Source organism: Kogia breviceps, chromosome 4, assembly GCF_026419965.1.
Source record: "Kogia breviceps isolate mKogBre1 chromosome 4, mKogBre1 haplotype 1, whole genome shotgun sequence".
Taxonomy (NCBI): domain Eukaryota; kingdom Metazoa; phylum Chordata; class Mammalia; order Artiodactyla; family Physeteridae; genus Kogia; species Kogia breviceps.
In genome coordinates, this window is record NC_081313.1 from 31,222,997 (window position 1) to 31,235,941 (window position 12,945).

Sequence of the window (12,945 nt, forward strand, 5' to 3'; positions counted from 1 at the left end):
TGTATTATTTCACATAACAGACTGTCCAGACTTAGACTGGATCCTGAGTTGATTAATTCAGATAATCAACTGTATTATTCAAAGACCCATTTTCCTGCCTTGTTATCCTCAGCATATTTTCCAATGGTTATACCCTTTGTGGTTATAAGACAGTTGTTCATAAATGCTCGTTAAATGGCTATAAATCATGGCACTATCCCATGCAAGTAAAAAACACTTTTCTTTTCATGTGACTCTTTTAAAAAGGAAAGGAGTCTTTTCTAGAATCCTCCTGATAAATTTCCTCTGTCTCATTGGACAACAGTGGGTCACATGCCCGCCCCTAAACCAGTCACTGCAAGAGAAATGGAACCATCGTGATTGGCTTGTACCAATCAATGTATCCAAGGCAAGTGAGGGAAAGGAGGAAACGGACAAAAGATTGGGAAAGCAGCTCTCTAGGGAATAGCCCGGGGCTGGATTGCTCTGCACCTGGCCTGGTGAAGAAGTCAGTATCATGGACCCTGCTCCTTGCTCACCACTCTGAGACCCTGCCTGGGGAGGGCAAACTCTTATCTCCTCCTGTCTAGCTCAGGCTCTGGGAAGCCTTAGACAAAAGTCCCCTCCCCTGTTCACTACTGAATGCACCCTGCAGCTTCAGGCCATGTTCATGAGACAGAGGGATGGTACACATGACAGGAAAATGGACAAAGAGCTTTTTCCAGTATTGCCATCTTAGGAGCAATATTAAATTACGTTTACTCTTATCTCACCTTTTAGTTACTGACCTCATGGTTGCTTTTCTCCCTATTTCAGATGAAACACTGGTCACCTTCTAGAGAAACTGGATCTGTGAACTAGTCTAGTTCCAAGAATTTTTAAGAACATCCCAGAACTGATAGGGACACATAATCATGTGATCCTATTCCCAGTCAAAGCTGTAGGGCTGGGACCTGACCTTCCTGACCACCCCTTCCTTCCTCTCCACTTCCTGTTCCTCTCCACCCTGCTTTTGCCCCAACACCCCTTGAGACCATTATCCCATCAAGGCACCTTCCTTGTCTGACACTCTGCCCCTTGTCCAGTCACTCCCCCTCTGCCCTCAAGGATGTCACCTCCAGAGATAACCACCCACAGCCACGATCATAGCCCAGAGCAGCTGCCAACTTGAACCTCTTGGTAATTAAGGAAACCACTTCCTTTTGAGGAATAGGGGACACTTTCCCAAGGACCTGTGAGTGGTAGGACAGGAAAGAGGGAAGACTGAGGTGGGTATTGGGGGTGCAGGTTGGGACCGTGGCGTTGGCCACAGTCTGGCTAACCTGTGACTCATCAAATGCTCTCTTGTGGCATTTGACCACACCTGGGGAGAGAGACAGACTCCAAACTGCAGAATGAGGAGGTCAGACCTTTAGACCCGTGGCATGACTTCTTGTGGTGGTAATGCCTTTTCTAATCTTCTGGTAGAAAGAGTCAGAAATGTCAGATTATCCTTACAATTGGCAGACAAAACTGGGATTCCTCAGAAATGAATGTCGGTGGAGACTGGTTGACTTGATGTAATTATTTGTGTATTTCCTCCAGGGTGTCAGGATCCAGGTCAAATGCATTCATGAGGTTTAAGACAACTGCCAAAGATGGCCTGTTGATGTGGAGGGGAGACAGCCCCATGAGACCCAACAGTGACTTCATTTCCTTGGGCCTTCGGGACGGAGCCCTGGTGTTCAGGTAACCCCTACTCCAGCTGCTTTCTACATCCCCTTGCGATTTTTCTCAGACAGTGCAGATCATGCCGAACAGAGGGTTGCGGAGGGAGCCAGAACACAGTCTGCTAGAATTAACAGCTGCCTGCAGCTCCGAGTTAATTTGAGGCTCCTGGTCTTTCTTTCCAATATCCACCCCTAGAGCAGCCGTTGGTCAGCTATAGCCTGACGGCCAAATCTGGCACGCCACCCATTTTTGTAAATGAAGGTTTATCGGAATACTGCCACCCTCATTCATTTATGTATTGTCAACGACTGCTTTCATGTGACAGTGATACACTTGAGTAGTTTCAATAGGGACTGTATGGCAAAGCCTGAAATGTTTATTATCTGGCCCTTTAGAGGAAACTTTTGTGACTCTTGTTCTAGTACGTTCCTGCCATATACTCCCCACTTACAAATTAAGAAGTAGTCGAAAGAGGACTTTGATCCTGCCAGGCACGGACTTGGGTACTTGGCCCAGTGCCCTCCAGCTCAGGAAGATCTGAAGATTTAGTCTATAGAGACCTTTCTTTATATTCTGACTCTGCTCCCTGTTCACTCTGGAGCCGTGGAAAGGAGAATGCCTGCTTTTTCCAATCTCCCACTGCAAAGAACAAAGCACAGATTCATATCTCAATAGGGCAACCCAACATTTGGATTTTTTAAAGTGCTTCTTGGGTGATAACAGATGAGCCAGTTCCAGAAGTTCTGACATCTTTTAGGTGAGTTTAGACTGCTCTCAAATTGCTCAGATGGGTACCTGTGAAGTAGCTAAAGAATTGCCTGGGTGACTTCTCACCACCAGAAGCTGGGTGGCAGCTGGGTGCCAGCGGGATTCCCAAGGGGCAGGGACCAGCTGTGTAATATGCAAAAGCCTCTCTAGAGATTGTGATAGCACAGCCTCACTTGAGGTTAGAAATATCTTGTTTAGACCAGTGATTCTCAGATTGTGGTCTCCGGTCCCACATCATCAGCATCTCCTGGGAACTTATTAAAAATACAAATTTTCAGGCTCCACCCCTGACCTACTGAACCAGAAAAACTCTAGAGGTGGGACCCAGCAATCTGTTAACTGTTTCTCCACGTGATTCTGACGCCTGCTGAGGTTTGAAACCCCTACTCACCATCTGTTCCATGGGGACAGGAATTTCTCTGGCTTTTCCTTCTTTAACCCCCCCTCTGGTGACTAGCACAAGTGTTCACTAAATGATATGGAATTAATTGGAATTGAAATAGACGAAAGTGAGAACAGAACTGCAGAGAAGATGAAGGCTTAATTGTGGAGCTTCAGTGGGTCATGCGCTGGGATTGCTGACAGCCAGGGTAGAATGCTATGTCTTTGCAATTCGAATAAAAGGCATTTCGAAAGGAAATGTCATTTGTCCAACAGCACGCTTGCCCCTACCCAGCAGAGCGTGCTGTGCTCAGCGATGCGACCCTATGGTTGTTGAGGACCTCGGGGTGCCGCGTGTGGTTGAAAGGGAGAGAGCAGTTCTCACCACCTCCGTACCCTCCCCCGGGCCCTGAGGTCAAATGCTGAGCTCTTCACACCCCAGTTTCAGGCTGGCTGCCGCAAAGCCATTTTCTTGTGGTTTTCCTGTGGTTAACCTCGCCAAGGCCTCAAGTACTTGATTGTGCCCAGAAAAGGGAACTGAAACAGTAGCTCAGCCGTGGGTGGGAGGCCCAACTTCCCCCTAAACCGCCAGCGAAAACCCAGCTGGACAGGGAAGCTCGATCTGCTTGGGGCCCCTCACAGCCCACCCCCACCCCCCCGCGGCTCTCACACCCGGCCCTGGACAGACCCCCAGGCCCCGGGGCACCCTTCGTACAACTCCACGCCATCCCGATGTATTTCTTTTTTTACCATCTCTTTCTTAGTTTTCTGGAAATAGGCCCAGTGTTTTCCTCTTAAGGCTGGAGTTCTGGCTGTGCTCTGCGTAAAGGGCACACCATTCAGTGCCCACCGGAGGCAGGCAGACATCCGAACTCTTCCCTGGGCCCCGGGCCTGGCGCGGCTGCTTTGCTGCATTTCCTGCTTCTGGGCAGCCACTCCCCCCAACATTACTCACCCAACACAGAAGTATGGAAGCCCTGCAGGAGGCTGGGCACAGAGAGGAATCAGAGTGTGGCCACTGGTTTGAAACTGTCAGCATACAGGGAGTCAGCTGCGGGGCCTGTGTTAGAGGTTACTGGATTCCTGGGCCCACGCCCAGAGACGCTGGTGGAGGAAGTCCCGCTGAGCGCCAGAATCTCATTGGAAGCCATCAGGAAGCACCACGCCCTGAGAAACAGGGTCTGAAGTGGTCACAAGCATGGGCTTCAGAGTCTGACGTGCCGGATGCCCACGGCCACATGATCTCCTGCAAGTTACCCGACCTCCGTAAAAGGAAACGGTTAGTCATGAGGACTGAATGAGTTAATTCATACAAAGGGCTTAGTGCAGGGCCTGGCATATCTAGTTATTGGTGATAATGATTATCCTTGATCGGGTGTTTTCCATGTTCTAAAAACTCCGATCGCTAACATATGTCAGGAAGTTGGCACGATAGATCTACTAAATAAAATTTAGCTATTATTATTGTTATGGTTCTTATTATTCTGAATAAGGCCCTGCCCTCAAGCAGCTTACATCAGTGGAGCCTAGAGAGTGTACTGGTAGATTGGGTAGATGAACCATTTTTGAGGTTTTGGTGTTTGATCCAGGTCCAACGCAAACAGTAGGAAACCTAAGATGATACAATATAATCTCAGCTTTCTTCACCTTAATGCTTGTCCTTTTGATAATTTAGTGCTCAAAGCACTTCAACCAGAGAATAAGAAAAAACAGTGGAATTCTAAAAAAAAAAAAAAAATTATGTATGGCTTTGGTGCAAGGTTAAGTAAAAGAAAGGGAATCAAAGTGCTCAGCAATGAGTGTGGGTTTTGCTGTTTGTTTCGTTTCATTTTGTTTTATGATTATGTTTAGGGTGTGAAACCAGGTGTGTGAATATCACTTTACGGGCGATCTTTCCCACTAATTTTCCATGTGACCTTGATAACATTTTCATGCAGCAGAGAAAGGAAAGCAGTCTGACATTAGCAGAGTACCCTGTGCTATACTTTAAAGGAGGCCTAAGTATAAGAGCCACCATAAGGACCCCACCTGGTGGCATTTCCTGGTGGCCCGCCTTGCTGCTCAGCCTCCTAGCCTTTCGTGAGCGCCAGATTGAGTAGGTACACTTGGATCAGCATACCCGACTCACGCTAACCGGATACACAGGACATTGATAGAGAAACCTGGCATGCATTTATTTGTTCATTTATTCGTTCATTCACAGGTTTTTACGAGGTATAACTAAGTGAAGTGAGTCAGGGAAAGAGAAATATTATATGATATCACTCATATGTGGAATCTAAAAAAAACTTGGTGCAAATGAACTTACCTACTAAACAGAAGCACACTCACAGACGTAGAAAACAAATTTATGGTTACCGAAGGGGAAGGGGGTTGGAGGGATAAATTAGGAGTTTGGGATTAACAGATACACAGTTCTAGATATAAAATGAACAACAAGGTCCTACCGTATAGCACAGGGAACTATATTCAATATCTTGTAATAACCTATAATGGAAAAGAATCTGAAAAAGCATATACATAGACTGGTGTACACCTCACTGTACACCAGAAACTAACGCAACGTTGTAATTCAACTATACTTCAATTTTTTAAAATTGAGGTATAATTTACATAAAGTGCAAAATACTAGGTGTACAGCTCAATACATTTTTAAACATGTAAACACCTGTGTAACTACCACCCAGAACAAGGTATGGAACATTTCCCCACCCACACCCAGGAAGGCTCCCTCATGCCGTCTCCCAATGAAGGCAACCACTGTTCTTGGTCATTTATTATTTAAAAGAAAGAGAAGTGCCAGGGTGATGTATCAGGTGTCTGGGGGAGCAGGGGCTTATTCGGAGGGTCTGAAATCAGAGAGAGTCGGGGTGGGGGTTGGAGAGTCAGGCCAGAGATGTGCCAACTGGGCCACACCCCCACCTGCAGTGATGGCTGGGTTCCTGTCTGCTGGGTTCAGCGTTTGCTCCCTTGAATACAATCTGGCTGATTGCATGAACAGGCATGTTATCAGGCTGGAGAACAGAAGAAGAAGGCCCGTCCTTTGTCCAAACACAACTGAAGAGGTTTCCATTCACTTGATTACAATCACATTCCAGTCTAGTGCCACTGCAGCTATACCCAAGTCACTTTGATTCTGAGACCTGGGTGTTTCTGGACGTTCTGGTTACATATTTACAGCCTGTTGGTTTACTCTTACGTATGACTACTCTTCCAGGAGAGGCTTGATACGTTTATCTCTCGGCGGCAACTTTCTCCTATTGCTAGCGCCCCCAGCTTGTATTGTTTGACGCTATATCCAAGCTGCATTAAGTACTGCGTATATTTGGGGCTGTGGGATTATTTGTTTGGCTCCTACTATGTGCTGTGCTCTTTACATATGTTATCTTACTGAATCTTCCCTAAGATCCTTCAGGGAAGGTATTATTACCCCCATTTCACAGATGAGAACATTGAGGCTCAGAGAAACGAAGCAAATTGCCCAAGATCACAGAACTAGTAATTGGCGAGGCCGGGAATTGAGGCAGATTCATCCAATCCAAGTGTCTAGGCTCTTTCTATCACCCCGTTCTGCCTCTCATAAAAGCCCACGTAGTAATTAGGCTATGTTTCTGCCAACCAGCTCTCAGCCCTGCCTTATACTCATTCATTTCGTCAACAAGCATTTGGCCACTGAATAATGAAATCTGAAAATTCCACCTCCAGGCTGCTTCATACAAGGAGACACTTGATGTGGGAAAATTCATTAGAAAACAGTGGATTTTTCTGGGTCAGAGCAACAGCTTTGTCTCAGAGTTTGTCAAGTCACCCGAGTTCTATTCTTGGTTAAATGTCGATGGGCTGTGTGACTTCTTTGAGGCTCCAGTATTAAAGAAAGGACCCATAGTGCTTCCCCTGGGGAAAGCCAAAGCTTTCTATTCTTGCTCCTTTCTTATACTGAGTGCATGCAAGAGCTCAGTGACTAATGCGGGTTTCCTCTCAATATTCCTATTTCTTGGCCAACGAGCTAAAGGAGAGACATGTCCTCTTACAAGATGAGGAGAGGGTTGTCCAGGTGGAATACATTTACCTTCAAAAGCATGATTACATAGGCTTTATTATTTTATCAAGAGGAGGTCTAGGCAGCTGGCCCAGTGCCCGGCCTAGAATCGCCACTCACCAAATATTTGTTGTATTGAATTAAATTAGAATAATTGAATGAACACTGGACTAAGAGGGTTATTTCTCTCTGGTAAACAACATATGCATGTCTTCTGATCCTGTTAGCATATCACAGTATCTGGCAACTGAAATAGGAAATAGAAAGCTACCGAGTAAAATGTGGCAGGGTGGGGGGCCTGGTAAGACCAAGTTCAAGTCCTATATGTTAGCTTTGAGATTGTAGGCAACTTCCCGTAAATTCTTTGGGGCTCAGCTTGCTCTGCAATGTTTTGTTCTGTTTTGTCTTTTGAAAAGTAAAAACACATGTATTAGTTTCTGAGGACTGCCATAATAAATTACCACAAATTGGGTGACTTAAAGCAATAGAAATGCATTCTCGCACAGTTCTGGAGGATAGAATTTCAACCTGGAGCTGTTGGCAGGGTGTCTTCCTCCTGGGAGCTCTGAGGGAGTCTGTTCTATGACTCCCCCCGGGTTCTGATGGTTGCTGGCGATCCTTGGTGTTCCTTGGCTTATAGATACATCATTCCAGTCCCATCTTCATGTGGCGTTCTTCTCCGTATGTCTTTGTCTCTGTGTCCAAATTTCCCCTTTTTATAAGGACACCAGTCATATTGGATTTAGGGCCTCCCTAACCCCATATAACCCCCGTATAACCCCTTTAACTAATTACATATACAAAGACCTTGTTTCCAAATAAGGTCACATTTTGAGATTCTGGGTGGACATTAATTTTGGTGGGATACTATTCAACCTAATATTGATACAACACATTACAAACGATAAAGCCCTTTTGTTCCTTATACTCTAATCCTGTACATAGAGCCTAAAATAAATCAACCTTGAGGATATTAGGCTAAGTGAAAAAGCCAGTTACAAAGAGACAAACACTGTATGAACCTACTTATACAAGGTACCTAAGGCAGTCAAATTCATAGAAACAGAAAGTAGAATGGTGGTTGCCAAGGGCTGGGGGAGGGTGAAATGGGAAGTTGTTTAATGGGTAGAGGGTTTCAGTTTTACAAGATGAAAAAGTTCTGGAATTGGTTGCATAGCAATGTGAATATACTTAACACTACTGAATTGTACACTTAAAAATGGTTAAGACTGAAAACTTTACCACAATTAAAAATTAAAAACCAGTTTTGGTCACTCATGGCCTAACTGGGGACCTAGTATCGTTATTACATTGTTTTGTTTCATGTTAAAGAAACTACATCCTGAGCTCCAAAGAACTTTCACAGTGAGAATCATTTGTGAACGACCATCGGTCTGTACATCAGTGTTTTATTCTGTTCTCTGTCTTGTTCTTCTCCAACGCCTTTAGCTATAACCTGGGCAGTGGTGTAGCATCCATCATGGTGAACGGTTCATTCAATGACGGTAGGTGGCACCGAGTCAAGGCTGTTCGGTGAGTACCTGCCACAGTGTGAGACAGAGCTGACGAGATGTACTCTCCAATTCCCTTTAGTCCCATTTCCTGTTCCCCATCCTGGCCTGGCATCCAAGTATCCTTGATCTGGGTCATTAGGTCGTCCCAGTACCAACTCCCACCTGTGCCCTTTACTAACACTAGCAGGCCAGAGAGGCTGAACTCCCAAATCTTCACTCAGCAGAGATCTTCTAGAGAAAGAACTTGGATGGCTAAACTTGAAGAAGCCCTCACCTTCCAGGGAGATCTAGATAACTCTAGTGAGATAAGATTTCAGGGCAGGTGGACTTTGAGGAGATTCCAGAATGCTGGGAGCCAGGTCTATACCCCACAGTAAGAAGAATAGGAAATCCAGGTATTCCCCCAAGGAAATGACTGAGCCAGATCACAGCACAGTCAACAAAAGCCATCCAGCACACAGGGCTTCCAGTCTGCTTCTTGGTGCTCAACACTTATTTGTGTGGGCAGTCGGGGATCACTAGGCATTTGAAAAAAGTTTCCAGTATGAAAGGTGGATATCAGAACAAATAGATATAACAAAGCAACTCGGAGGAAACAGAGACTATGAGTGAAAAAAAATGATGAAAACATTGATATCATCAGTGAGCTAGAAGAGGCTATTAACCCAAGAAACAAGAAGTGATTGCTATAAAAAAGGAACATTAAAAGACCAATAAAGAACTCGTTTAAAAAAGAGGAAGAAAAGAGGGAGAAGGAGAAGAACTGTGGCTGGTTTTTGGAAACCACCTTAAAAAACTGCAAAGCCCTTGCCACAGATGAACACCTCCATTCCACTGTCCTCAGAGTCACTTTTGGGTGACTCTCTGGGTCCTTTAGAAACATCAAAGCCATTCTTTGTCCTCCCTGAGAGTAATCTTCTGCAAACAAAGACTACTGCATTGGCTTCCCATTGTGCTTAGAATAACATCCACACTCACCATGTGTCACCATGTCACCACCACTCCTCCTGTTAAAGTTCTTCTCTGGTTCCCTCTCACCTTCAGGATAAATTCTAACTAAGCTCCGTATACCCTTCACCATCTGCTTCTGGCTTCATCTTTTACTACTCTAGTCCCACCTCTAGAATTCTCTGTGCTCCGTCTGTACCAACCCCCATGTCTTTTCTCTCTTTGCTGTTGCCACTTCCTGTCTGCATTAGCCTTCTCCTTCACCTGACCCACCCAGCCTTCAAAACGCACCTCAGAATCTTTTTTCAGAAGCTTTCCCTGGGCTTCTGTTCTCTTCCTGTAGAATTCGACAGCTCCCAGCCATTCTTCTACCATAGAGTGGTGACACTGTGTGGTCACCGGCAATTTGATTTTTTGTTTCTTAGGAATTTCGGTGGTTTTTTGTTTGTTTCATTTTGGCAGCTCCATCATTTAGTATAGTGCCTGGTGCTTAGTAAGGACTTCAATAATACATTTGTATTAAAATGAATGCATGATTGAATTATTGAGTGAAGCTCCAAAAATGGTGGCGGTTTTTACAGGGATGGCCAATCAGGAAAGATAACTGTGGATGACTACGGGGCCAGAACAGGCAAGTCACCTGGCATGATGAGGCAGCTCAACATCAATGGAGCTCTGTATGTGGGTAAGTGACCTTGACCTTTGACGAAGCCTAAATTATCCCAGTGCGTTTTCTTCTTAACCTTCCATTTGTCATGCTGGGGTTTCCCAAAGCTGTGTACTTCACTGGATCAGTCATATGCTTGGAAATCAGGAAGCTCTCCAGATATTCCATTCTTCCATTTTCTGAACTTCTGACTCATGGCTGAGGGGTCAGGAAGCACTTAGATGATTTTGTGCTGTGGACCGATCCAGTAGGAAAACCCTGCTTTTCTGGTTTATAGAACAGGAACCTGCTAAATATAGCTCCTTGAATTCTCCCTGAGGAAGGAGGATCATTCTTTCTGGCCCCCTCAGAGTTAGAATGAGTGGTATTTTTGTAAATAGCTCAGAACCCACTAACGCTGACACATCAACATGAAAAGATACCTCTATCTGTATGATATTTCCTAAAAGTGACCTTAATCGAAAGCATTCAACATCAGTGTATTTCTCTTGGTTTAAGATAACATCACCTCTTACCACACATACTACATTTTGTTGACATTATACAACATTTCAAAATTTACCAGGTACTATTTGGTTTTAAGTGGTCAGCTAGGTCAGAAATCACTTTTGAGGTGGATACTTATAGGCTCTGATTGTGTATCAAATTGATCCAAGTCATCTTGTTCCTTCAAGGATAATTATAGACAGCTGTGATGTCCTGTGTTCTAGGTACCACAGCCTTACCTTTCTTGTCAGCTGGGGGACACCTTGGTCAGTAGACACTCAGGCATACTGAAGAGACATCCTTCCCTTTGACTCACGTCATCTTCCTTTGGCTTCCTGGCAGGTGGAATGAAGGAAATTGCTCTGCACACTAACAGGCAGTACATGCGAGGCCTCGTGGGCTGCATTTCTCATTTCACCCTGTCCACCGATTACCACATTTCCCTCGTGGAAGACGCCGTGGATGGGAAAAACATCAACACTTGTGGAGCCCAGTAACACCAGTTGGCTCTGCCCAAGGGACAGAACCTTCTATCCTAAGAATCCCGGGGGCCCCAAGACCTTGCCTGACACCACACAGAGGCACGGGGACCAGGTGTGTTTCCTCTCATCAAGGAGCAAGTACACCCTGATGGGAAACTAGGACCGAGACAAGAGTCCCTGGGTGTCCTTTCCTGCTGACATTCTGTGGGCCAAACCCAACGGAATGCTCTGTGTAGGAAGCATCGGACTTTGTCCATTGAATGTGTAGTGGCCGCCAGAGATCACACATCGCGGCGAATTTCCGAGCCTATCTGCTGTAGCTCAATGACTGTGTTGTGATTCATAGTTTGTAAGGAAAAAAAAAAAAAGAAAGGAAGGAAAAAAAGAGAGAGAGAGAGAGACCCAAAGGGCGGTATTAAAATACTTCACTCCTCTCCTGACTCTTGACACTCTTACTGACAGCAGAAGGACTGTAAGACCTTGAACCTCAAATTTCTCTACTTTGGCCCATGAATTACTAGGATTAACCCCTTCCCCTCCTCACTGGCTGGTTCAATGTGCTCTATGAAAATAAGGACTAAGGGAGACTAGAGATAGAATCATGATTATAAAGCTGCCCCCCGAAAGTTTACCTTTAATGAGAAATGCTTACTTTTTATAATGCAAATCTAAGAAAATGGGCGCCATGACTTTGTAGCTGTCCTTTTGTATGTGTATATTTTTATAGCTACAGATTGTCCACACAGTATACTTTTGCAAGTTTGGGTGGACAAGCCTGAATTCTTTGCACACTTCCTAAGAATTTTCTCCCAAAGGAGACTTGTCTGGGCCCTTTGTGGCATCAGCAGAGCGGGGTAGATAACTTGGGGTGGGGACTTCGGGGAGCTGACCATTCTCTCTTGGTAAAGGATGACTCAAGGAGGTGACTGTGAAGCCTCCAGACTAAGTAGAGGGAAAGGCACATGTATTACTGAGGTGGGCCACCGTCATTCTGGTTTTAAGTGTGTGGGGGGGTGTCTTTAGTGAACTTGAATAAAGAAGATGAAGAAGGCTACAGTACGTTCATTTAGTTGTTCGTTCACCTGTGGAGGGGTTACTGATCGTCCCGAGGTGGTGTCTAGAAGTGGACACAAATACAGTCAGTGTTTCTCAGGCTGGGCTGGGGGCGCCCTCAGCCTGGTCTGAGCATCTGGGCAAGAACCAGAGAAGCGGGGCTGCTTCCTTCTGAGCCATCACAGTGCCACTTTGCTACTCACGCGGTGACCCCGGAGACAGCTGGCTCCCTGGCAGATCCCCATGGCAGGACTTGCTAAGGGCAGGTGAGATGCATGCTACCACCAAAGAGGAGGGAAATGTGATCCACCTCACACAAGCGCCTATAATTAGTCTCTGCTCATGCTTGTGCAGCAGGCGGTCAGCGAAGGCTTCGAGCTTTGTGCCAAGAAAGTTTTAGGCACATTAAGGGTTCTAAAAAAATGAATAAATATACTAGAGACGTTCACCCGTCCGCCTCCTGTCTTTGGGAACCTTCGATGACCAGGATCCTTCCTCTCAGAGCAATAATACTCACAACAACAGCAGTTCCTCCTCTCCTGCGTATGTCACCTGTGCGTGCGGACTGGAGAAAGCCACGTGGTAGAGAGTGGTTGTACCAAGTCTGTGTCACCCTCACCTCAACACCGTTTCCTTGGAGACATCCGGGTCAGTGCTTCCCAAGATATAATGGAGTTGCTTTCACAACACCCAATTGATTCACATTTTGAATCGATTGCCTCCAGTCAAAAAAAAAAAGAAGTTGCGGTGATTTTGGCAAAATGTCCAGTTGAGCTGAAGCCAGAAGAGTTGTGCTGCGGATGGGCTGTTCCCTGCAAGTGTCATCCTGAGAAAAAGCACGGTAACCCGGGGCTGGGGGCTCGGGAGTGATGAGGAGGACGAATTGCCTTTCCCTAGATGGGCTAGGGAAAAAGAGGG

At 45.6% G+C, this 12,945-nt stretch overlaps 1 protein-coding gene across 1 annotated transcript in view; it reads left to right on the plus strand.

The window, feature by feature from the left end:
- The window catches only part of EGFLAM (EGF like, fibronectin type III and laminin G domains), a 173,034-nt gene extending 160,560 nt beyond the window's left edge, over positions 1-12,474 (plus strand). The window contains exons 20-23 of the mRNA XM_059060251.2: positions 1,564-1,707; positions 8,327-8,410; positions 9,921-10,024; positions 10,835-12,474. Of these exons, the coding sequence (XP_058916234.1) occupies positions 1,564-1,707; positions 8,327-8,410; positions 9,921-10,024; positions 10,835-10,989 (487 nt within the window). The 3' untranslated portion in view covers positions 10,990-12,474. The remainder of the gene's footprint in view (positions 1-1,563; positions 1,708-8,326; positions 8,411-9,920; positions 10,025-10,834) is intronic.
- Positions 12,475-12,945: the final 471 nt, after the last annotated feature.